The sequence below is a fragment of the Vespula vulgaris genome, chromosome 2 (assembly GCF_905475345.1).
Source record: "Vespula vulgaris chromosome 2, iyVesVulg1.1, whole genome shotgun sequence".
Lineage (NCBI taxonomy): Eukaryota > Metazoa > Arthropoda > Insecta > Hymenoptera > Vespidae > Vespula > Vespula vulgaris.
In genome coordinates, this window is record NC_066587.1 from 13671551 (window position 1) to 13694629 (window position 23079).

At 41.2% G+C, this 23079-nt stretch overlaps 1 protein-coding gene across 1 annotated transcript in view; it reads left to right on the forward strand.

Moving 5' to 3' along the window:
• LOC127062034 (autophagy-related protein 16) overlaps window positions 1–21450 on the forward strand; it is a 332953-nt gene extending 311503 nt beyond the window's left edge. Inside the window, exons 10-13 of the mRNA XM_050989608.1 lie at window positions 4546–4725; window positions 5447–5531; window positions 5660–5806; window positions 19479–21450. Of these exons, the coding sequence (XP_050845565.1) occupies window positions 4546–4725; window positions 5447–5531; window positions 5660–5806; window positions 19479–19575 (509 nt within the window). The 3' untranslated portion in view covers window positions 19576–21450. The remainder of the gene's footprint in view (window positions 1–4545; window positions 4726–5446; window positions 5532–5659; window positions 5807–19478) is intronic.
• Window positions 21451–23079: the final 1629 nt, after the last annotated feature.

Below are 23079 nucleotides of genomic sequence, written 5' to 3' on the forward strand. Positions count from 1 at the left end.
CCTCGTAGGTTAATTAACTCGATAAGATCCATCCGCGAGAAAACGGATTTCCTTCGAACCGACAAACTTTCTTTCTCTCTCTCTCTTTCGCTCTCGCTCTTCCTTTCTATCTATCTATCTTTTTTTTATCCCTTTTACCTTCCTTCGCTTTACACCGAGATCCTACCGTTTTCCTTCATATCCTAAAGGCGATTCTCTTTATCCGTCGACGCTTTTAACGGGTATCCCATCGCGATAAGCAGGCCTTCGCGATAAAAAATGAATTGACAATTTCCCACGGCGTTAAAGCTGTGTCTTCCCCTCTTCTCGAAAGACAATGGCCGATCCCGTGGTAAATTGAAAATCCATTCACGGATGAGATGTGCCTCGCTTATATTTTCCTTCTATATGTAAATAATTCGATAGGGTGAATATACAGAAAAGTTTTCCAATTAAAACGATATAAATTAAATAAACGCGTTAATTCGAGATATAAAAATACTTAACTATATACTTAGACATTCTTCGTTCGTTTCCTTCTTTCTCATGTGAGATTTCTTTCACACGCTCGTTTTATTGGTCGCGTAATATCAAATCGTTGTTAATGAATTCTACAATAAATAGGAACAGTAAAGTTCTCGTGTCTAATATTCCAAGATGCATCCAAAAGAATCGCACCTTATCTTTCTCCGACAACGGCACGTAATGAAAATGAAGAGAAACGGAGTTGGCACAATCCTTTCCGCGGAAATTATTCCTCTCAACAAGTGGTTTGCGATAACGAATTGCGGCAAAAAGAATACTATCGTATATATATAATATACATATACATATGTGTGTGTGTGTGTATATATATAAGAACTTATATTTTTCTTTCGGATGCGGGCCATACTAAGAGTAGATTTTATCTCGAAGAAGGAGAAAGACATTAAAGATGAAAAAAACACGAGTGGTGATGGCAAAGAGGAGGGAATGAATTATAATATTTGTCTTTTCCCAAGCAAGCCACTGTCTTCGATAAACAAACAAAAAAGTGGTAACGTTAAGGAAGGCGTAAATCAAATCAGAGAAAATGATATATTCGAGATTTTCAAGTGGACGGCAACGGAGAGTTCACTGACTAATCTCATTAAGAGGGTATCGTCTTTCGAAGAACACGTTTCGACATATCAATTTACGCGAGAGTAAACACGTTACCGCTGCAACTTCGATTAGTCGTGTCCACGATTTTATTGACAAAGGATTGGTAACTGCACGAGAACGATAGCGACGGACCATCGCCAAAACTACGCCCCGAAAGGATTGCCTCAGGGTCTCGATCCCAAATTACATCTGACTCGACTGCCATGCTCGCATCACGTTCAAAATTGCTCACATCGCGAGAAATTAATTCTGTTGACCAAGCGTTTTTGAATGATCGATTATGCGTTGAATCGATTAGACTTTCCGACGGTATTGTACATTTTATAAATGACACATTGATTTCGGTGATATTGGTATTATTAAAAACGACGTATTAAAGTATGATGAAACAAATGGAAAAGACAAAAAAGGAAAATTGTCTATGTCAGTGAAGAATATGTCCCATAAGTAATTAATGCAAAATATGACATTGTAACGATCGAATCGAAATGATTTCGCTAGAATCGAGCGTCATTAAACTTGTTTCTCGTTCAATCGTTAATTTTTCCTATTTACGCTATGATAATAACTTTTCGTTTAACCTATAATACCGAGCTTAATTGCAAACGAGGTATTGGTAGGTGCAATCATGGTTGTGAACAGTGAGCAACATAGGCGGGAATTTCGAACGTCCAAAAGTTAAAGCACCAGTCACCGAATGCTGCTAACACAAATAAACCGTTGAGAAATACAATAGACGTCAAACAGTCACGATTGATTCAAAAACTTTTCAAACTCGATACACAGGAATCGTAACGGGCTGTTGTATATAATTAGTTTGCATATTAAATCTCGAACAACAATAAAAAACAAATATATCGAGATAGTCACTAGTTCTAGTACGAATTTATGCGTATACGTGCCAACTTTATCTAGCCACTCCTCTTTCGCTAAAAAATCCTCGGTACAGACGAGAAAAACAGTGAACGTAGCACTATCGAGAGAGAGAGAGAGAGAGAACGAAAGGGCAAGAAAAAGAGAGAGGATAGACGCGAGGAGGAGAAATAGATGGGTGGTGAGCAAGGAGTGGAAGGAGAGAAAGAGACAGAAGTACAAAAGTTTCGTTCAAATAAATCTCCGAACGCAAGGAGCGGACAATGGGAGTGCTCCGCTGAAAGGGCGTTTAAGCGTGAATTATTGTTTAGCTCGCGAGCTTTAAGACAAAAAGGAAGCTTAAAGCGGATCGGCTCTTTTCTAACGCGCTATTTTCCACCCTTCGGTCTGTCCTGTGTAATTTTGAGAACGGCGTGGCACGCCTTCCGGACTGAACCGTGCCACGCAGGAACGAGAAGCTCGATTAATTACCGACGCTACGTACGTCGGGAAGTCTGTTCCGTCGACCACAAAATACACGACGTGGATTTACGCGTGCCTCTGTTAGCACATCGAGTGCGAAATTCTCGGCCTTGTGTCGTCGTTTCGCCGTTCGATATAGTCGATTTTAATAGATTTTCTGTAAATGATATCCGAACTTTTTGAAACGAGGTCAATACATTCACGAGTTTGTGTTTTCGTTCCTGTAACATCTTTGTCTTCCTTCTCTCTCTCTCTTTCTCTCTCTCTCTCTCTCTCTCTAGAACTTAATAGATTACCATGAAAACTGACGGTGACATCTACGAAAGTCTATCACAGTAAATCCGACAGCTGGTGCATTTAGGGCTCGAGTCCTTTCTCGTCCTAGTCAACATCGTACTCTCCTTTTGGAAATGGAAGAGCGTTTCTTACATGTAAAACTACGTCTTGAGATATCTTGAGATGCTTAGCTAACATAGAAATTAATTTGGTCTTGTAATCTTATCCGTTCTGTCCGCTGTTTTAGTAATCCGTTCTGCTCAACGTTCTTATTCCAAATGATGGAAGAATTATGACTCGGGCGATCATCTCAAGCCGCATGGAATGTATCTTGGATTATTCAACGTGGACCGAAAATTTTCAACTACGTTCGCCTCGAATTTTCATTAATCTTTAATCGTCCATTATCGACGATTTTGGACTACGTCCTATCATCTCTTTTCGTGTTTCATCGATAATTCTTCGGCATCGTTAACTCGATGGGTAAACTTCTGCTTTTTCTTGTAAAAAATTTCATCGGAGAGCAAACGAAACGACGGCAATTCACTTGCACATTGGCGAACACTTGGAAAGAAATGTTATTACCGGCAGGAACCTATGTGTACTGCCTCGTCGCTCGTGTTTGTTTCGACGCTTTAACGTATTTTCAACTCCAAACTCCCAACGCGGAGTGCTATTCCCAAATGTTCGTAGACACATGTTACCCTCGAAATCCGAATTAGCGTCTATTTATTTTAGAAGAGGAAAACTCGCCAGAAGAGGCATTGAAGAATGGTACTAATCGAAAAGAGATTCGTTACGAAAGGAAAAGAGCCTTTGATTATTTTCCTTTCATTGAAAATCGAGCGTAAAACACGCTAACACGAAGAAAAGTCCTCCGACTTTGCTTTTACTTAAGCAAATTACACCGAGGGCGTTTTCTCTTTTTCTCTCTCTCTCTCTCTTTCTCTCTGTTTTTTAAATATATACACATACACTTTCTTTCTTATATACATACTCGCCTATAAACGGATTTAAAACCCGGAAGATTTAATTTTTTCAAATTTCATGCATCGCACCTCGCGTGACAGAATTTATGTAAATATTCTTTGCGTGGCGCTATCCCGATCGTTAATACACACTACTCCATTACGAGCGATACTACCTTGCTTCTTTTTTTTACAATACCTAATTTTTTCGCAAAAACCGATGGCACGTCGTAAAAACAGATTAGACGGGACGATCGATCGAACGAGAAATTACATTTGATTTAGCTTGTATCCGCGCGTTGCGCGTAGGTAGGTAAATAGGTAGGTATCTGTAAAAATCGAAATGTGCACGTGTATGTTTATGTTCGTGTGTACGACGATCGCGTCGTAGTGAAACTTGTGCAGAGAAGATGCCATGAGAACGACGGAAGCGTTGCAAGAAAGTCTCTTATAAGCGGAAAAACCGTAATTTATCCGGTTTGCAGTCTTGATGTTGGCCGTTTCCGTTCACTATTCGCGATTTCCAAGGGTTTCACAGAAATGAGGCGACGCGAATGTCATTTCCCGATGTAAATTAAGTTTGAAATCTCGGTTATTTCACCGTGCGGATCGATGAAAACGACTACCGAGAGATTTGAAAACGCAAAATTGGAAGATATCATTTTCCTATTTGAAGGGTTTGCTTTTTGATAACAAAACGACGACTTAACGAGCCCGATTTACGACATCGGAAACGTTTCAATATATTTTTATTTCAATATGTCCTTGTATCCGTAATTTCCACGCTGTCTCGACTCGAAAATAATTTCTATCTGCTCACGTATAAATTGCATTGCTTTGATAGGTATAGAAACGAAATTCACTGGTTCGAGTTGCAACGATCTTGTGACGTCGGACGGCGCCGGATCGACGATAATCAGCGGTCATTTCGATCAAAGAATAAGATTTTGGGACACCAGAGCGGAATCTAGCTCAAACGACATTCTCCTCGAAGGGAAGGTTACGTCATTGGATTTATCTCGTGGTAAGTGCAATTTCCACAGTGTGATGGGTTTCTTCCCTCAAAATTGCGTTTTCGAATGACCTACCAGTATCTACCTATTTGCTAGAGGATTTAAACGTTAGCGATATTCAATGAGAATCAATATTTCCCGAAACAAAATGGTATTTCACGAAGGATCAGATTTTTTGATAGTGTGTAGCTCGCGCGCACGCGTTACAACGGAACGAGCACACAGAAATATTACCTTGCTTTTCGACGGTATCCCAAAGCACCGATTTTAACTGCGAATTCACTGCGTTGATTGAAGAGCTCTTTCGAGAGACATATATTGTCCTCCCGCATTTCATTAATCTCAGTAATACGAGGATAGAAGCCGAATGAAACGGTATTGCAGCGACTCTAAAATTCTGCTCGATTACATCGTATCGCTCTAATGCTTTTCCTTTATCATTCGTCGTAATACATTATGTATACTCCCATTAAAGTACAATATTCCGCCCGTAGAGGAATGTACTCGACGAAACGTTTCCAAACGCAACCGCCAAAGATTTATACATCATAAAATGGGATTACACGGAATGTCCTTCTTCGACTCGCCGGCAAAGTGTTTGGTCTTAGAATGTGTTTGAACGAGGCTCTTAGTTCGTCGGATTTATAATTAATAAATCGCGACTTCCCGTAGATTCGATTATGTCTGCGATGCAACGGTATAAACTAAGTTTACGTTCCTTTTTCCTTTTAGATACGAACTATCTCCTTAGCTGTGTGCGAGACGACACCGTCAAGCTTATCGATCTGCGAATGAAGAAAATTATTGGTTCGTTTAGGTGAGTCCAATCGAGAAGACGATTAAATAATTTTGCTAATTACGTACATGTGAAACATTGTAATCGTACTCTCGCATCAAATGAAAGTTTATTGAGAAAATCGATGTCTTCGATTGTTTTTACCGTAGCGCTGACGGCTTCAAAGTTGCTTTCGATTGGACGCGAGCGGCTTTTAGTCCCGACGGCCAATACATCGCTGCTGGTTCTTCCGATGGATCTGTTTTTATTTGGTCCGTAGCAACGCATATGGTCGAGAATGTACTAAAAAATCACGCGTAAGTATGCTTTTTTTATCGACTCCTATGGATTATCGATTTCACATCCTAACCACGCAGCCTCGAACGGATAAAAGCACGGAACCCTTTTTGGTATCGATCGGAACGTGCGTTTCCGATATTAAGCTCCGAACCGTTATAAAACTCACGTACGAAAGAGATTGTTAAACTTTATAGGCTCTTTTACAGCCTATTTCGCTCCGGTAATGGAAAGGCTTATTAAAATCTAAAATTTCGGTTTCACGACATTGTATCAAACCAATGTTATACTATTCTGTAATATGGATTATTGGAAAGGTTTTGCACTCAGTTTATAGCTAAACTTTCATAAACCATTACATATCCATTCATCCTACTTTGTTATCGTGAATCATACCAATTTACGCTAGGTATTTTATCAGATTCTTCAAATCGAAGTAGCGGGCTTTCGGGTGAAAAGCAATCGATGTTTTGTGATATTCCGTGACCGACAAATCGTACGCGACAAATCTCGGAATTCGTTGAAAGCAAAATCGGAAATGGGGATCGGGATTCTAATAACTCCGTACTGATTTATGACTCAAGTAAAAAGTACATAAAACTGAGGAAAATAATATTCTACGAAAGACGAATCGCATGAATCACTGCCGTACGTTACATCGGGTAGAAGATAGATCCGACGTTTCTTAGGACGTGGACCATCTGTCAGAGACATTTCTCGCAAGGAAGTACGACACACACGTATGTACGTACGTATGTATGTAATGCATGTAAACTCGCATACATCCTGATGTATATGCTTTGAAGTATCACCGAAATAGGTACTTGGATGCTCTGCTTCGGCATGGATTTTCAAAAATACACGTGACTTTCAAAGTACGTCGTTCCATAGGCCAATAATAATTTATGAAAAATTAGGGCTTATCTCTTGGAGACACAAGTTTACCGAGCGAAGTCTGTACCAAGACAGAAGGAGAAAGAGAATAAAATAGAGGAAGAAGATCAACGAAATAGAACGTCCTCGTAGTATCCATCTTTGGGCTATTCGACAAAAGCAGCGCACGCGCTAGCTTTTCTTTCAAAAATGTTCGAGTAATGACATAATAAGTCATTTCACTTTTACGGTCCATCCCGACGCAGCGTTTTCGTCATGCTTTTTCTTCTTCTTTTTCATCCTGAATCTCTCTCTCTGTCTCTCTCTCTCTCTCTTAATATTTTTTCCTTTTGCTTTCTCATCCTCCTACGACGCGCTTTGATCATCTAACCTGATGCGAATTCTACGCTAGCCGCCCTTACGAAGGGACTAAAACGCTCGTAATTCTAGCAGGCACCTTCGAGTGCTGTGCATACCCACCTGACACGAAAAGTTTCGAAGTACTTCGAGGCTTCGTCGTTTCGCTACACGTACTAGGTACATACATACACACGTGTGGACATATATGAGGATGAGAAGGAACAGCATGCGGGATGGACCGGCTAAGAAAATATTTCGACGTTGTGCGTTTTCCACTCCAACTTTCGCACAACGTATTCTCGGTATATTTCTCTACGTACATTGATGCGCGCGCGCACGGCTGAGTACACCCGTCTATATCCTGGAATGACTTTGCTGTACCACAAATTTATGCGTTAGTCGAGATACCCTAAACTCAGTGGCGAGGTAAAGTCGATTCCTCGCTATTGAAAATGTCATTCTGAATGAACGAGCAGTGTCCGTTTTGACGGTATACTTGGATGATAAAAAGAAAGACGAAGAAGGATTGGAAAAATAGGAGGAAGCTTTCTAAAAAACGTACTCGAACCTGTCGTTCATCGAACCGAGAATAAAAGGATCTCGTATGCGTGTATGTGTAAGGGAGTGAAAGAAAAAGTGTAAAAAATTGCAATCTTTAGAAAATTCTCGCTAATCTTACCGAATTTATCTTCGCGTGTAAAGTTGGTAGGAAAGAAAGTTTTTCTAACAGTTCTCGCTCATAATTCCGAGAGTCCTTCTCATAAAGCGGTCCTTCTTTGAAATTAGAAGAAGAAGAAGAAAGGAAGAGAGCGAGAGAGAGAGGAGAAAGATTCTTTGCACGATTACCCCCTTTCGGTGGAACGTTCTCTTTCAGTTTTCTCTTCGCTCGTCGATCTCTTAGCGGCTCGTCGTCCGTTCCTCGTCATCGACCTCCTCGACTTTTCCCAAGGACGAAGGAGAAGCACATCTCTCAAAGATAGTTTCTCTGGTAGAGAGCAAGCTAGAGGCCGGCGTGCGGCTAAGTACCGGTCGTATCGAAAAATGGCTTAAGTACTAGTCACGTATACGCGCTCTCGTCGTTGTCCGCGCGAGCGCGTTTCACTGTTATTACTTTCACCCCGAGCGGCTTGGCTCCGCTCGGCGCAACTTCGCGTCCTCGAGTCCACGTCGTCCTCTTGAATCTTTCGCGCGATGTGGATCGTATAATTCGCATGTTGCTCGGACCGCGTACGCGCGCGTTCAGGAATCCTCGCGACTAACTTAATAAGCGGCTCGTCCTCTCCTTTTCTCCTTCTATCTTCGACTTCGCTCTTTATTCTCTTCGTTCCTACTCCTTCGTTCTAACGAACCCTGCGCTTAATACGTGATCGTATCGAGCGATCTTAAACGCGACGGAAATTCGTCTTACCTACTCGAAATTATCCCCCGCAGAAGAATGTCACTTCCCTTTCTTCTAAACTTTCTCTTTCGTTCGCTATCTAGAGCATCAGAATCCTTTAACCAAGAGAAAACGGACGAGTCAGTTTTCTGCTGACGTTTTAAATCCCCCAACCAGATCAAATGGCTATCGATCCTTCTATCGATACGTCGGCGATCGCTTTAATTTATAGGAAGCGCATTTCGCACCGTTCTATAATTCATTTTGAGTTGTGACGCTGTTATTTTCTAACCCCCATCCACCCTCTCACCACCTCCCCCCGACCCTTGCTATATCTGTCGCGGTTTAAAATGCGAATTCCAGACGTTCCATTTGAATTTTGCAGTCGGGCCAACGAAGCGCCCTGCTATCTACTATCCCCTCTATTCTCGATAGATTTATCGAACGCGCGTCCATACACAGTCTTTCGTCTCTCATACCTCGCTCTGAGCGATTACCTCCCGCGGAAATTATTGCGGAAATAACGCCTTCCGATTTCCCGTGCCCGCGGGAAAATCGTCCGTCGATTTACGCTCGCCTTCTTGAAATATAAGTTTACGCTTTGAGCTCGCGGATTTAAATCGCATTAAGCGGTCGATCGACTTAACGGAATTAACTCATCGACATCGCTCGGCCCAAGAAAAATCTCAGAAACCGGTCGAAGCTCGCCAAGCAGATCGTAGATACGCGATCGGAGTTCGATACCATTCGATGAATAATCCCTGGAATTACGGAGCACGCGCACGTTAAATGTAAATAGTATCATTAAGTGATTTGCTTCAGCTTTTATTATAGCACTATCAAAGTGCCTTACGGTGTACATACGACACGTAGGGAACGTTTCTCTATGACTTCCGATCTTTGGAAATTTTCTCGTACATTCCTCGACGATTCCTCGGTACTTTGATTATTTTTCAATGTTTATAAGAGTATCGTTTGAAAAAAACTTGAAAGCTAAGGAAAGTAAAAAAAAAAAACATCGTGCAACGCGAACGTGCAATATCTTGCCTCTCTCGCGAGGAAAGATTAAAATCGATTTTACGTCGATCAAAAGTCGTTCGTTTGTTCCGCAAACGTTCGTACGAAACGCTTGTTTCGAACCGTTCGGTATTTAATAAAATAACGTCTCTCGCTACGCTAGAAATGTTTAACGATTTTACGCGGCCAGTAAAACAAAATGGATTTGTATCGGATTTAAAGGTACTCGTTGTTAGAGAATTTCCACGTCGCAACGATGAGCGTAGCACGTACGCTCGATATTCGTTTTAATGAATCGTACGGCATTTTGGCACGATTTCCCTTCTCTGACCTTACTTGAACTCCGAAATCCGTAATTGTATTGGTCGATAAGCTAGCGCGAACGTTTGCGCTCTAATTTGCAATCAAGCGGCAGGATACGGCCGGTACGCGTGTCGGAAGGCGCGGGATTTACTGCGCGATCCTGACAAAGATCACGGCGCCTCGAATAAATAGCGTCGCGCGATTAAAGCGGCACGTAATTAGTGAAACGAAAGGTGCCCTGAGTTCGTCTCGAAAGCTCGACAGATCCTTCTCTTCTTTCGACAGCGATTACCTCGTCTTTCGAAATGGAATTAATCGAATTCAATGAATTGAACGATCTCGGCTCGTTGGGAGACGATCGAACAGAAGACAACTCTGAGGATAGCTCGAAATAGGTAGAAAAATTATTGGCGTCTCGCGAGACGTGGCTAGACGACGTTGATTTGTGTACGGACGCCATAAATAAATAAACGCATAAGAAGTCGTTAAGAGGACGCAAATTGCACCATCCCTTCGTTACCAACGGACAAGTAAGAGCCCCTCATAAAGATTACTATGCTATATTTCAGTCGCGAACGCATTTACGATTTTTCCTGATATTTTACGAGGGGTATACCTTCCTTAGCGCCACCTCTCACGCTTTTCTACGAAGTTACTTCAATTAATATATTTCATGTACCATCTTGCGGGCTTTCACTTCCTCGTATTAAATTTTGCAACATCACGGAAAAAGTTGCGGCCGAAGTTTGAGAAAGCTACGAAACGCTTATTATTCTTAAGAATCGTGGAAAAGGGAAAGACATCTCAAAGCTCGTTGAGGCTACGCTAAACGGTTTTCGTTCTCTCCCAAAGTGACAGTAGCGGATCGTTCTGGTGGAATCGAGACACTAGTTTGTTTTCGCGTATATGGCATCCTTGGGAGTTTTCCTTTCTCTCTTTCTCCCTTTCAAGCATTAACTTTCTTTCTCTCTCTCTCTCTCTCTCTGCTTCTCTTTCTTTTTCTCTCTCTTTCTATCGCTCTTTCTCTTCAGAGGTTCGACATTTAAATGTAACTCACCTTCTGCTCTCGTGAAGTAATGAAAATTCAACGTCGTCGTCCCAAGAGGAAAACAAGTGGCACCGGAGACGGAAGTAAACACCGTCGAGCAAAAGGAATTAGATTATTCCCCTTCTCTCCCAGTATATACAGGATCTTTCAGGAAGCTTCGACGAAGTCAAGCTTTTACGTAACCGCCCGTAGCGAAGACCGACGCTAACTTTTACGACGAACGCCTATCTCGAACGGTTATCTCGATCCACCGTCGAACTAATTACGAAGAAATTAGTAGACGCTGGAGATGGATTCTAATTTATTTTATGTTTCTTGCGAGTCCGTTGATGCACAAGTCGCCTCTCAGGACGCGAAGAAATTTCCTGTCTTCCTCTCTTTTTATTTCGAGTTAACTGAACCAACGATCGAAAGATGGCTTGTAATCGGAGCTACGTTTTCGAGGAAACTTCATCCATCTTGGAGCTTCTAGTTTTTGTAGCAGCCTGTACAAGAATAAGTACGAGCCTACTCAAGGCACACGAAACCAATCTCCTTGTCATCCCTCTCTTTCTCTTCTTTGGCTTCGCGATGAGGATCAAGCCGATTTCATTGTCGCTTCGCGTAACGAAGCATCCAAAGAGAAGAACTAGAATTAGAGATAGATAGATAGAGAGAAAGAGAAGAAGACAGAGAGAGAGAGAGAGAGAGAGAGAGAGAGAGAGAAAGACAGGACGAAAAGGAGATCAATTGCCTCGTGACACTGCTCCAACTTAACTCGATTTCGTTCCACGACAATGATCGGCCGGTCCTGCACGATATTATGTCATTTATCTTCGTCGTGTCTTCGAAGGGTCGCACCGTGCCGAGCTCTTTATCTGTTTTCCCATTCTCCTTCTGTTGGCCCAACTCTACCTTGCCATCAGTTCCTCTCGTGCCAGGAGTCACGGCTTGGTACGGATATATAAGCGTTGACTTCGTTGTCCTCGATCCGTACCACCGCCGTTACCACCCACCCAATCACCTTCCACCCTTTATCCCTAACCATCCGTTGCCTCTTCTCCGTTGCATTTCACAACCAATGGGCACTCACTGATAAAAGCTTTCGATCAAATCGGACGTATGGATTTTTCCTTCGCTTCGAGTCCCTCCTCCCTCTACCTCCTTCCTCCTTCTCTATCCTCCCCTTTTCCTCTTCTACGAAAGTCGCGATTTCACAGAAGCACTGCATCTTATTGCTTAATCGAAACGATTGAATCGACGACATTCCGTTCTAAACTGTCGAAAAAAAGATATTTAAAGTTTTCGAATCTCCGATCGTCCGATTTTCGCTTAACGCGAGATCGTACTTTATTTATTTAACTAAATGTCACGTCGAAGATTTCATTGCTTGCCGCTTTTCACGTCACGCTTGTACATCGGCTAACGACGTTAAGACGGTATTTCACCTTCCTCGAGAGTTGCCAGAAAATCTAATATAATCGCAAGATCAAAGTTAGGAGAACGAGAGTCGAGGAGACTGAAAAGGTAAAGAAGCCACGACTATCGAATCGCGCCTTAATTAATCAATTTCCTGCGCCTGCTTTCGTTAATAGTCGCGTAATTGCAAGACGAACTATATCCGGACGAGACATGGATACGTTGATACGCAAGAAATTCCAATAGGGTTGCTAAGATAAGAAACAGACAGGTGTCATCGTCTCCTTCCTACTACAATCAACGACCATCCTCGGTAACGACAACGCTTCTCGTATCTTCCAGGAAATTTACTTACATTAATCCTTAATAGTATCAACGTGTCCACCCCGACATGTCCATCGCTTGTACGAGACCGATGTGTCTACACGAGCGTACACTCTCTTTGAAGGTACAGGCTTCTTTGAAGAAGCAGAAGCCATTAAAATGACAACGCTTTCAACGTCGGGAAACTTTCGACGGAAGGAGCGAGGAAGAATCATTTCAACCCTCTCCCTCTTATAACCCGATCGATTCTCCGTCGTCATGGAGACTGATTCAAGATAGAAAATAAATTTTTCAAACGTGGACACGATGATCGGTAGAATCTTACATTTTTTACAAGATAAAGCGCAGCTCGTGCCGCGAACTCGACGTGTAGCTACCCTCAAGCCGCTATTCTTAATGGGAAAATGATAAAGACGGACGAGCCATCGATCCCCTCTCCTCCTCCTCCTCCTCCTCATCCTCCTCCTCCTCCTCCTCCTCCTCCTCCCTGTTCGGCTCTTTTGCTATTCATTCGTTACTCGGGGCGAATTGGATTAGCTGCAGTGATCGTGCGCGCACGACTTTGATGATTTATCACGATAAAAGTCGAGAAAACGTCGCGCGTTGCATCGACCATGTAAATAATATACGAGCTTCGGCCTCGAAGTGGCCCGAAGTTGAAAGCATCGAGATACGAGCTCAGCGACGAATTCGACAGGCCGACGGTTCTAGAACGATATCTCGCGAACTGTCGGTCAAAGGGAAGTTTCGTACGTTTGTGAGTGAAAGTGAAGTTGGATGCAAGATGCGAGTAACTCACCGCGTCCGTCGAAGCACTAACTTTGACGTGGCGCGAAGAGATAGCTCGCAAAGTGAGAGTGAGAGTGAGACTGAGACCGAAAGAGAATGAGAAGGAGAAAGAGACAGAATACCTACGTATGTCATGTTGAAACCTGTACAGAGTGATTCCGCGTACACGTTTCTTACTTTTTGCTAGTGCACAACGCGTTTCTGATAGAAATACGTGTGCGGAGATTATAACAAAAAAAAGTATTACCTTGATGTAACTTACGTTACCTCCTCCATTAAAAACAATCGCGTTCGATCGTGAAGATCAAGGTGTAGCAATCCTTCGCCGTAATATCGATGGAAGAACGCAAACAATGATCTTGCTAAAACTACGCGATATCATCCAGAGAGATCGTACACGATGTAACTTTTTTACGCGTAAAGCCATTAGACAAGAAACTTTTTCGATAGTCCACCGGCACGTTCTAGCGATCATTTGTGCCACGCAACCTCGCGATTCCGAGGACTTCTTGCTTACTTTAACGAAGACTTCGTAGCTATTTTCTCTTCTTACTGGGCGATTTGATTATCACGAAGATTTTCTCAAAGTGATTTTCGTGATTTTGTAATAATCGATCGTGATTCTGAACGAACCGTGAAGGACTTCTTATTCCTATAAAAAGAAATATACAAAAAATGTCTAAGAGTAAATCACGGTTCTCAGATATCGATAAATCGATATTATTATAGAAAGAAAATGATCAGGAGAAACATCTTCTTCATCCAGGATGGCCGAGCCAATTCTCTCCTTGGGCTCTGACGTCCCGCATCATTTGCCGCGTGAATGACGTCGATCTAATCATCGTTCGTATTGTCGTTCCATCTCTCTCTCTCTCTCTCCCTATTTTTCTCTCTCTCTCTCGATGCATCGTGCACGAAGCTTTATCCTTCTCCAGCACCGTCCTCCTGTCGCGTTATAGAACCGACGCGATATACGTCAATGAGCGCCCCATTAGGCGCCACTGTTCGTCGTACGACATGCATTCGAATGCACTTCGCTCGCGGCTACGAGAGAAGATAGAAAGAGAGAGGAAGAGGAAGAGGAATGGAGATCGATAAGCAGAAATCCACGATTGTCAACGCTAGGAGGATATTCGCGTGATCGCTCGTCGTCTTTCGTAAGAAAGATCGCTTCGACGTCTCGTTTCCGTGACGTCCATGGACGCGTTGAAACGATCGTCGTCGTCGACGACTTGCTGACCGGTTACTTCTCTCTTATCTCTGTCTCTCTTTCTCTCTCTCTTTCTTGCGATAGTGCATAGAACGATAGGCTTTACGGTAACAGACGGTGACGAATAGACATACGCGATTGGATATGGGAATATTTGAATCTGAACAGACAAGTGGTGGTAGGATACTTACTTGTTCTACCGTATGAACGATTAATTGGTTTCCGGTTTGAAAATGTTGGAAAGTAGTTAGCAGGTATGATCGATGGTTTCCGCTAAGGGAGAGATAGTATAACTAAACGTTCGTGATCCAATTCTGATTTAGAGATCCTCGAACATAATCGGAGCAGGCGATGGAGAATTTAAAAATTCATTTGTTTTAACTCTTAGAAAGACGAACGATCTATTTCAGAGAACGGATTCCGTGCTTGACGATTCGTAGTATTGATAGTTCTTCTCAACGAAACGACAAAGCTTTCTCCCACAAAATGTTCACGTAGTGTCTTGTACGTTACGAACGATTATGTTCCGCATTACTTATGTACCTTAAGAGTTCCCGTACCTCCTTCTCGTTTCTCGAATTCGCCGATTTATCGTCTAGACGCGACAACCGTGTCGAACATGTCAACAGGTGGCACTCATCATTTCTCCTGACGTATCGCGTAGGATATACGGACCATGATAAAGAATACATTAGTCGGAAATGTATCATCGTATAGTCTCCAGTCACTCCGGTCAGCTCCCTCCTTCGTTCAAATTTTTCAATTCAAATGTCCTTGACATTTATCTCGATAAAATGTTCGATAAGAAAAATCAAACTAGCTCGTAGAATGTTAAACGATTGCTCCTACCTAGATAGACACTCGCACGCGTACCATCAAATTTAATAACAATATCTTGGAAGTAGATCGATATGATTTTTAATTTATTCGAATACTTATATCTAAGGTTAATAACAAAAGAATCCACGAACAAAGTTCCTTGTCTTATCGAAAGAATATTAGGAAAAGAGGTCATGCCTTGGTACTCGGCAACCGTGAAGAATAATCGTTTTAATTATCCTCGGTAGGTTGGCGAGTAAATGCGAGACTCGCTTCTTCTTCTTCGTCTTCTTCTTCTTCTTCTTCTTCTTCTTCTTCTTCTTCTTCTCTCGACGAAAGAGAGAAGCGTAACAGTACTTATCCCGTCTTTTCCATCCTTTAAGTGGTCTATCCGCAAGCTCTCGGTATCCTTCCTCTTCTCTTCCGCTCTCATCCACCCTCTTCGTCCTTCGCAATACTCACGCTCCGCATAATCCATAGCTCCTGGCTAAGATCTAAAATCCCGCGTCGTTCTTTTCCACTCTCTTTCTCTCTCTCTCTCTCTCTCTCTCTCTCTCTCTATCTGTCCTTTTCTCTATCTATCTCTATCTCTTTCTATCTCTTTTCCTCTTCGCTTACGACGACGAGGTTCCGCTCTTTCGTATCCTTTTCCCCTTTTCCCTTTTTCCCTTCTACCTGCTTGACAAGGTTTCAACCTCCGCGTTGCCGTTTATACGTTAACTCCGTCATTTGCAAGAACGACAGACGACGAAAATGCTTTCACGTAGCGCATTTCAAAGGCATGCGTACTCTATCCTCTTCTTTTTCCTCTTTCTCCCTCTCTCCCTATCTCTATCTATCTTTCTCTTTTTCCATATCTCTCTCTCTCTCTCTCTCTCTCTCTCTCTCTCTCTTTACTTCTTGCCTTTCTCTTCTCTGTTACTTCTCATGTGGTAGTTTTGGTAAAAGTCAAAAGGAAAAACTTGAAAAGTCGACCGAGAGAGAGAGAAAGAGAGAGAGAGAAAGTAAAATAAAGAGAAATAGAAAGAAAAGAAACTAGAAAGAAAGAAAGCACAGAAGTGGGAGGGAAAACGTCGTTCGGGAAAGCTTATTTCCACGCTACTTCGGTAAGAACGGATAGGTCTCCTTTATCACGCTGGCAATATACATCACATAGGTAGCTACTACTCGCAAAAGGTATCCCTTCCTAAGAGAAACAGGCTCCCGTCGCTTCTAGAAATATCGTCGACGACGAGGATGCCGACGACTGAGGTCGCCGTACTCACGACGGGTGGTGCTCGTCGCGACGTCGACGACGACGAGCTTTCATAGGGCTTTTTCTTTCGGTTTTCCGTCTTTCTTTCTCCCTCTTTCTTCTTCTCTCTCTCTCTCTCTCTCTCTCTCTCTCTCTCTCTCTCTCTCTCTTTCATACACCTTACACAGTCGCTATTTTTTTTTCTCTTTATAACAACATATATATATATACGTGGGTACATACGTTCGCACTCGTAAAACACATCTACGGACGAGTACTTTCATTCGATCATTCGAATCGTATATCTTCTTATTATCTCAACATAGTTTTTATTCGAAATACGCCGAATATAGTTGGATGCATATACTGCTTTCTTTTTCAATAGAGATATTATTGAGGCTCAAATACTTTTTGTTCGTCCATCTGATCGTTCGAAAAACTCCGGTTAAAAGTGTTCTAGTTTTTCTTCTTTCTCTCTCTCTCTCTCTCTCTCTCTCTCTTTCTGTCTGTCTCTCTATCTCTTTCTCTTTCACATAAACACATATATGCACACACACAGAGGCTTTTTACGCTTGTTCCACTCGCGGTCTCGGCGTGGTTTCGAAAATTTTCGAAATGCCCGTCCATGACCCTTTTACGATTCTGTGCGCCCTACAAATCACCTACGGGAATTCCCGCTTTATAGGCGTTTTGCACCGTACGAACTGCAATGCTGGCTGCGCGAAATTGCGCTGCAATGTGTTTTTTTTTTTCCCCAATCGCGCGTTGATTCTTCGACGAAACGGTTCCACCCCTCTGCCTCTGTATCTCTCTCTCTCTTTCTCTTTCTCTCTCTCTCTCTCTCTCTCTCTGTCCCCCCTCTCTATCTCTCTCTCACTCTCTCTCTCTCGGGTAAACACCAATACATCCGATAATGACCGTTTCAAATTTGCATTTAATTTTCCATCGTCCGCTCGTTTCATCTCCAAGTTCCGCTCTCGTTACATCGTATCAGAGATGTAAAACCACCAAAATTGGAGTTATTTCGATTTGTCGGTGCTAAATTTTCTAACGTAATATGTAATTATAAGTTCACTCTGATATTTGAAAATATATGACAGATTAATGATTTTCATAAAACGATAAAGTTTCCGATGTAAAAACAATGAAAATAAGTTTCTTAATTGAACTGAAATCCTAATTGGAAAAATATATTATTTGTACGTTAATAAAACATCTGGGACGATGTTATCGTGGAAAAAAATATTTGTTACCGTATGTATATAAATTGAATGAGAATGTATGTTATTCTGAAAATTTTTAGACGAATTTGTTTAAAATATAAGCGCATTAGGAAATATAGAATCATATGTATACGCGTATAGTTACGTCGAATAATCCACTTAAGCGGATCGGACTATTAGCTTAATCCTCTTGTCGAGATTAAGTCTCTTGAACGAGTTAAAGTAGAGAGGAGGAAGGAACGAAGATGTATAATGAAGCCAAAGGAAATAATTTGTGAAGGGTATCGCAATGCGGTATTCTGTCAATCGATAATTATTTGAAAAGCGACAGATAGAAATAAATCGATGCGTTAGAATGTTCGTTAGAGAAACCGAGAAAGAGAAATAGAAAGAGGAAAAGAGGGAGAGAGAGAGAGAGAGAAAGAGAAGAGAGAGAGAGAGAGAGACCATCTTTTGTAACAGTTAGTCGGTGCCACGGCAATTCGTCCGATCCATTATGGCCTGAAAACACAATCTCCGTTCATAATTACCCTCGAATTACATTCGCCTCGGCGAAATCGGTTAATGTCACCCTTGGTGGATGACGTTGCACGTAGGCTAATTCCTTACGCTCCATTCGCACACGTAATAACGTTTCTAACGGTACTACCGCGAGTTTTAGTTTATTTTCTAAAACATTGCCGGCGTCCTTTCATTCCAAATTTACTTTCCACGTCGGAGCGTAAACCTTTCTCGAAGAGATTCCCTTTGTGGTAAACAAGCGGGACAAAAGAGATCTTTCTTTATCGAATTGTCCCTGCGATGCTCGATCTATAGTAATATATTAAATGAAACGCTTTTGCAGGAAAAATAACTTCTTTTTTTTCTTTCTGGTCTCTCTCTCTCTCTCTTTCTTTCTTTCTTTCTCTCTCTTTTCTTTCCTTGTCTTTCTCATTCTCTTTCTCTCTCGACCACGATTTCTAACTGAACATACAACGAGTTCATATTTTCGAGTCTGTTCTCTACAACCTATTTTATAATTGCCATTTTAAGTACATACGTGAGTGTCGTTGTTTCGTGAAACGATAAAAATATTGCGACATCGTTGATCCTAACAGAGAAGTACACTTTGTGCGAAACGTTTTTGAACACTTGATGCCAAAACATTGGCCACTTGTATAGGTATATATAAATGGAACACAGTTACATACACGGGAATAGTATATTTAACCATTTTTGAACGTTATCCCGTAATAAAAATCGAGTCGAGAATAAAACTTTATCGTTTTAATGGCGAGAGAAACGGGAAAATCCAGGTATACGTTAAAACTATTTCCCAATGTCGCATGTGTTTTTATCCGGTAGTCTTCCTCGTCGTCGTCGTCGTTGTCCCTCTATGCGACCGGATATGCGGAAGCTCCGTTCCGCGTTGGCTGCGCTTCGTTAACCCTTTGATCTCCAATGTCGAAGCACGTTTCCCATCTAATTTTTCACTTTATCCTCTGTCAGACGTAACGCGACGTTGACTCTACTTCGTTCGTCGTTTATTTAATCGTTTCGTCGAAATCGTTTATAAAGGGTTTCCGTGAAACTTTGAGTTTATTCGATACTCTCAAAAATTAGCGTTAACGACCTGTAACGTGCTTGCAAAAAAGTATGGGAATGTTTCAAAGGTACTGAAAACGATCTACTTCTCTCATTGCTTTTTTTTCTTTTGTCTGTGAACATTAAAAACAGGACAACTGTGACAGCTGTCTCTTGGCATCCACATGGAACTTTCCTCGCGTCGGTCGACCGCACGAAGACCGTCACGATTTGGGGCGACTACGTTTGATAGGACGAGTGATCCCGCGACAAACGATTGTTGTTTCACGCTCGACGATTCGCGTGTTTTCTCCTGTTGTACCTTCGGCTCATTCAACATGGAACATCAGAAGCAAAAGGGATGAACTTTACGTCGCGCTGCACCATCGGCCGCTACTACCATCACCATCAACAACAATGACGACGATGATAACAAATCGTAGAGGATTCTTGCGAGAAGAGAATAATCAAAATTATTCGACGGTTTGACCGTACACATGGTTGTAAAGCCTTCTATGGATAACGTTTCGGTGAGCTGTAAAGCGCCGCGGCTAATGGCCGAACGAATCGAGAAAAGAGCTGTAGGAACTATTGTACATAAAGCTGCACTTATTGTTACTCCGAGGTTGTAAAGATATCCTTTTTTAGAGATAGCGTAAGCAAGAACCGCGCATTGTGCCCGCCTCATCTCCTGAGAAATCCGTGAGATTATCGTGTAGTTACTTATTTCGAGATTCGCTAGGCGTCGTTGCTTTTGACAGATTAAAAAAGAAAAAAAAATTAAACTTTGTAAAATCAATCGTTTGTCGCTGACAGACATGACGACAATGACGATCCACGTTGGATGTTCATAAAAAAAAAAAGAAAGAAGAACAAATAGAAAAAATTATATACGAACGCAAGCTATTTTTTCGTTTCTTGAAACGCGAACGTTCGTCATATAAGATGATCCAACGTCGACTGTCATTTTTGTATTGTTCAACGCAAGTTTTACGTAAGAGATGGGAAGTGAATGTATTTTTTAAATAAAAAAGCACAATAATATAAACGATATCGATGCTGATCGCGTTTGAGGAGCGATTTGTATGTTAACTATGGGGTAAGTATCGGTTCACAAAATATAGCATGAATTATTTAATCTAACAATAGGTCTAACGAACTAAAAAATTTAATGATAACATCCATATATATTGAGTGATGATTATTGTTTCGTTATAAGCTGTACAAGATTATAAATTTATACGTTATATATTTGAATAGTTTCTTTTTTGTTTTATATTTTTACATTACGAAAGTTTAACATTACTTATATACTTTTACAAAGAAACTTGATATAATAGTACAAGCAATGACTTTCGTTTACTACAAAACAAAAAGTATGTAGCGCCGAGGTGTAACTTGTATGATTTCTGATATTGCATTATACGTATAAAGTGGCAGTGTGTTTATAACACAGTCTAATATTATCTGCGACTAGTCCACTGTTAATTTCTTTTTTTTTCGTTCTTATTTTTTTTTCTCTTTATTATATAACAAATATGCCATCTACGAACAAACGCGGTCTAATTTGTATATCGAACTTTTAATACGTTTTTGGTGCATCGATTTCGTCCTTCGATCACGATAATTCGTAGGAAGGTTGATTTAAACGAGCGGTATCGAACTATCGCCCGATAACTTGTATGCACGTGACGAGTAGTGCAAACCGCCGATTACGCATGCAAATAGAGTATAATGCTGCAAACTTATTACGAAAATTTATCGGTCCAACATTCTCGCATCGTCAATAATGAAACCACAAGTGATTTTCAAAAACTCGTTTCGACCAGCCAGTCCATCATAGCCCGTTTATCTCTATTTTCTTAGCTTTTTTTTTTTAATCCTCTCTTGTTCACATTTTTTCTTTTTCGGCCTAAAAGCAAAAAGATTTTCAATCTGCATTATTTTTCGTACTCGATCGAGAAAAGTTTCGGTCCGATAAATTTTCGTATCAAGCTTGCGATAGTCTCTAGGCAGCGCGTATCGGACCAAACCGATTGCGTCCAAACCTGTTATTTCTTTTACTATATTTACTATATACATTGTATTTTGTCTTAATAGAAACACATACACCTACACGGAGAAACGATCGTTTGTCTTGTTATCCTATCTCTTTCTTTCTTTCTCTCTCTCTCTCTCTCTATTTTTTTTCTCTCACTCTATCTATCTTTTTCTATACCTTGTCTTGTTTATTTAAATACGTATACACACATACATAAAATACTGACACGCGCAATAAACTTTGACTTCGAAAGAAGAATATTGTATACATCGTGTCGGTGCGACATGTAAATATATACAAAATGTTTTCTTCTTGTATTTTCTAAAAAAATAGTATTTAATTTTTTCCCGTATCGTAATGACCATAATTTATCCTCATTTGCAAAAGAAGAAACTTTAGATTAATGAAACTCGATAGGATCGCAGAGGGATACGAATTATGCGTTTTATTTCAGTCCGATCGATCCCAAAGGATCGAATTTGTTTTTACAACGAAGCGGACAGTGGAACATGACGGTGGGATAACATCGAAGCAGTACGTAAGAGTATATAATGATTACATGCTTTAAATAACTATCAAGATAGGATCTCTGTAGAAATTTCCACAATATTTCATTAAGATAGACATTATCGAGCTTACGAGATATCCTTGTTAGTACCCTTTGACCCTCGTAGCGAACTTGTCCCTTCTAATCTTCTCTTTCTCTCTTATCCTCTTCCAAAGCACGTATCTACGTAGCTACATACGTACATGGAATATATCGAGAAACGGTTTACAGAAACGGTACTTAACAGAGAGAAGGTGTATCTGACAGTACCTAGCCAACATGGTTTCGAAAGCACTCATTAGTCAGTGAAATGCGGTCACGAAGTGACAACTCGCACGTAGAATATTATACGGTCCAAGAACTTCCATCTGTACTCATATCGCGAAGCCCGCTAGTGAGACAGCGCGTCTGTACGCTCGCGACTGTTTGTAACTTTCGCATTATACACCCTTTGTCCGTGATTCGACAGTTTCGACAGTTTCGCAATGGAACGTTAGAATGTGCCAGACCGACCAAGCGAAAACGCTTGCAAACGACGTTAAAGTTCAATCGGACCGCCGCATCTGGGTCCACCGAAATTTTTCTCCTCTCTATTCATCCCTTATTCCAACCCTCGTTCGATATATCTCTACGAGAATATTTTTCTTTCTTTATTTCGCCCAATCCTCCTGTCTACTTTTCTTCGCGTCTAGTTTCTTCGCAAGCCACAAGAAAACTGTGCGACTATTCGCGAAAAACGAGCCAAAATGAGCTGTCCTGTGTGCGCAAATACGTAGATACATTGTATATAGGTACACTGTATACACAGGATCACATATTGTTGAAACAGAAAATAAATAAATAGAAGCGTAATAATTTTCCAACTCTTATCGGCTTATATAACGGAGTATTCGAATCAATACTTGTATCTACGAATCTCTCATTTTTGAATAGTACAATTACGTGAGTACTGCCACCGATTGAATGACAGTACTCACGTATCGATTGTTGAGAGAAATTCTTCTCTCTTGAAAGCACGTAGTCATCGTTCTTTTCGCTCCTCTTTTTCTTCTTTTTTGTCTCGTAAATTCTCTTAGCGTACGTACGTGCTTTCTTCGCTACTTTTTAAAATACTTCTACGCTCGCTCATTATATTTCGAAAAAACTCAATATCTTCAGCAAGTATC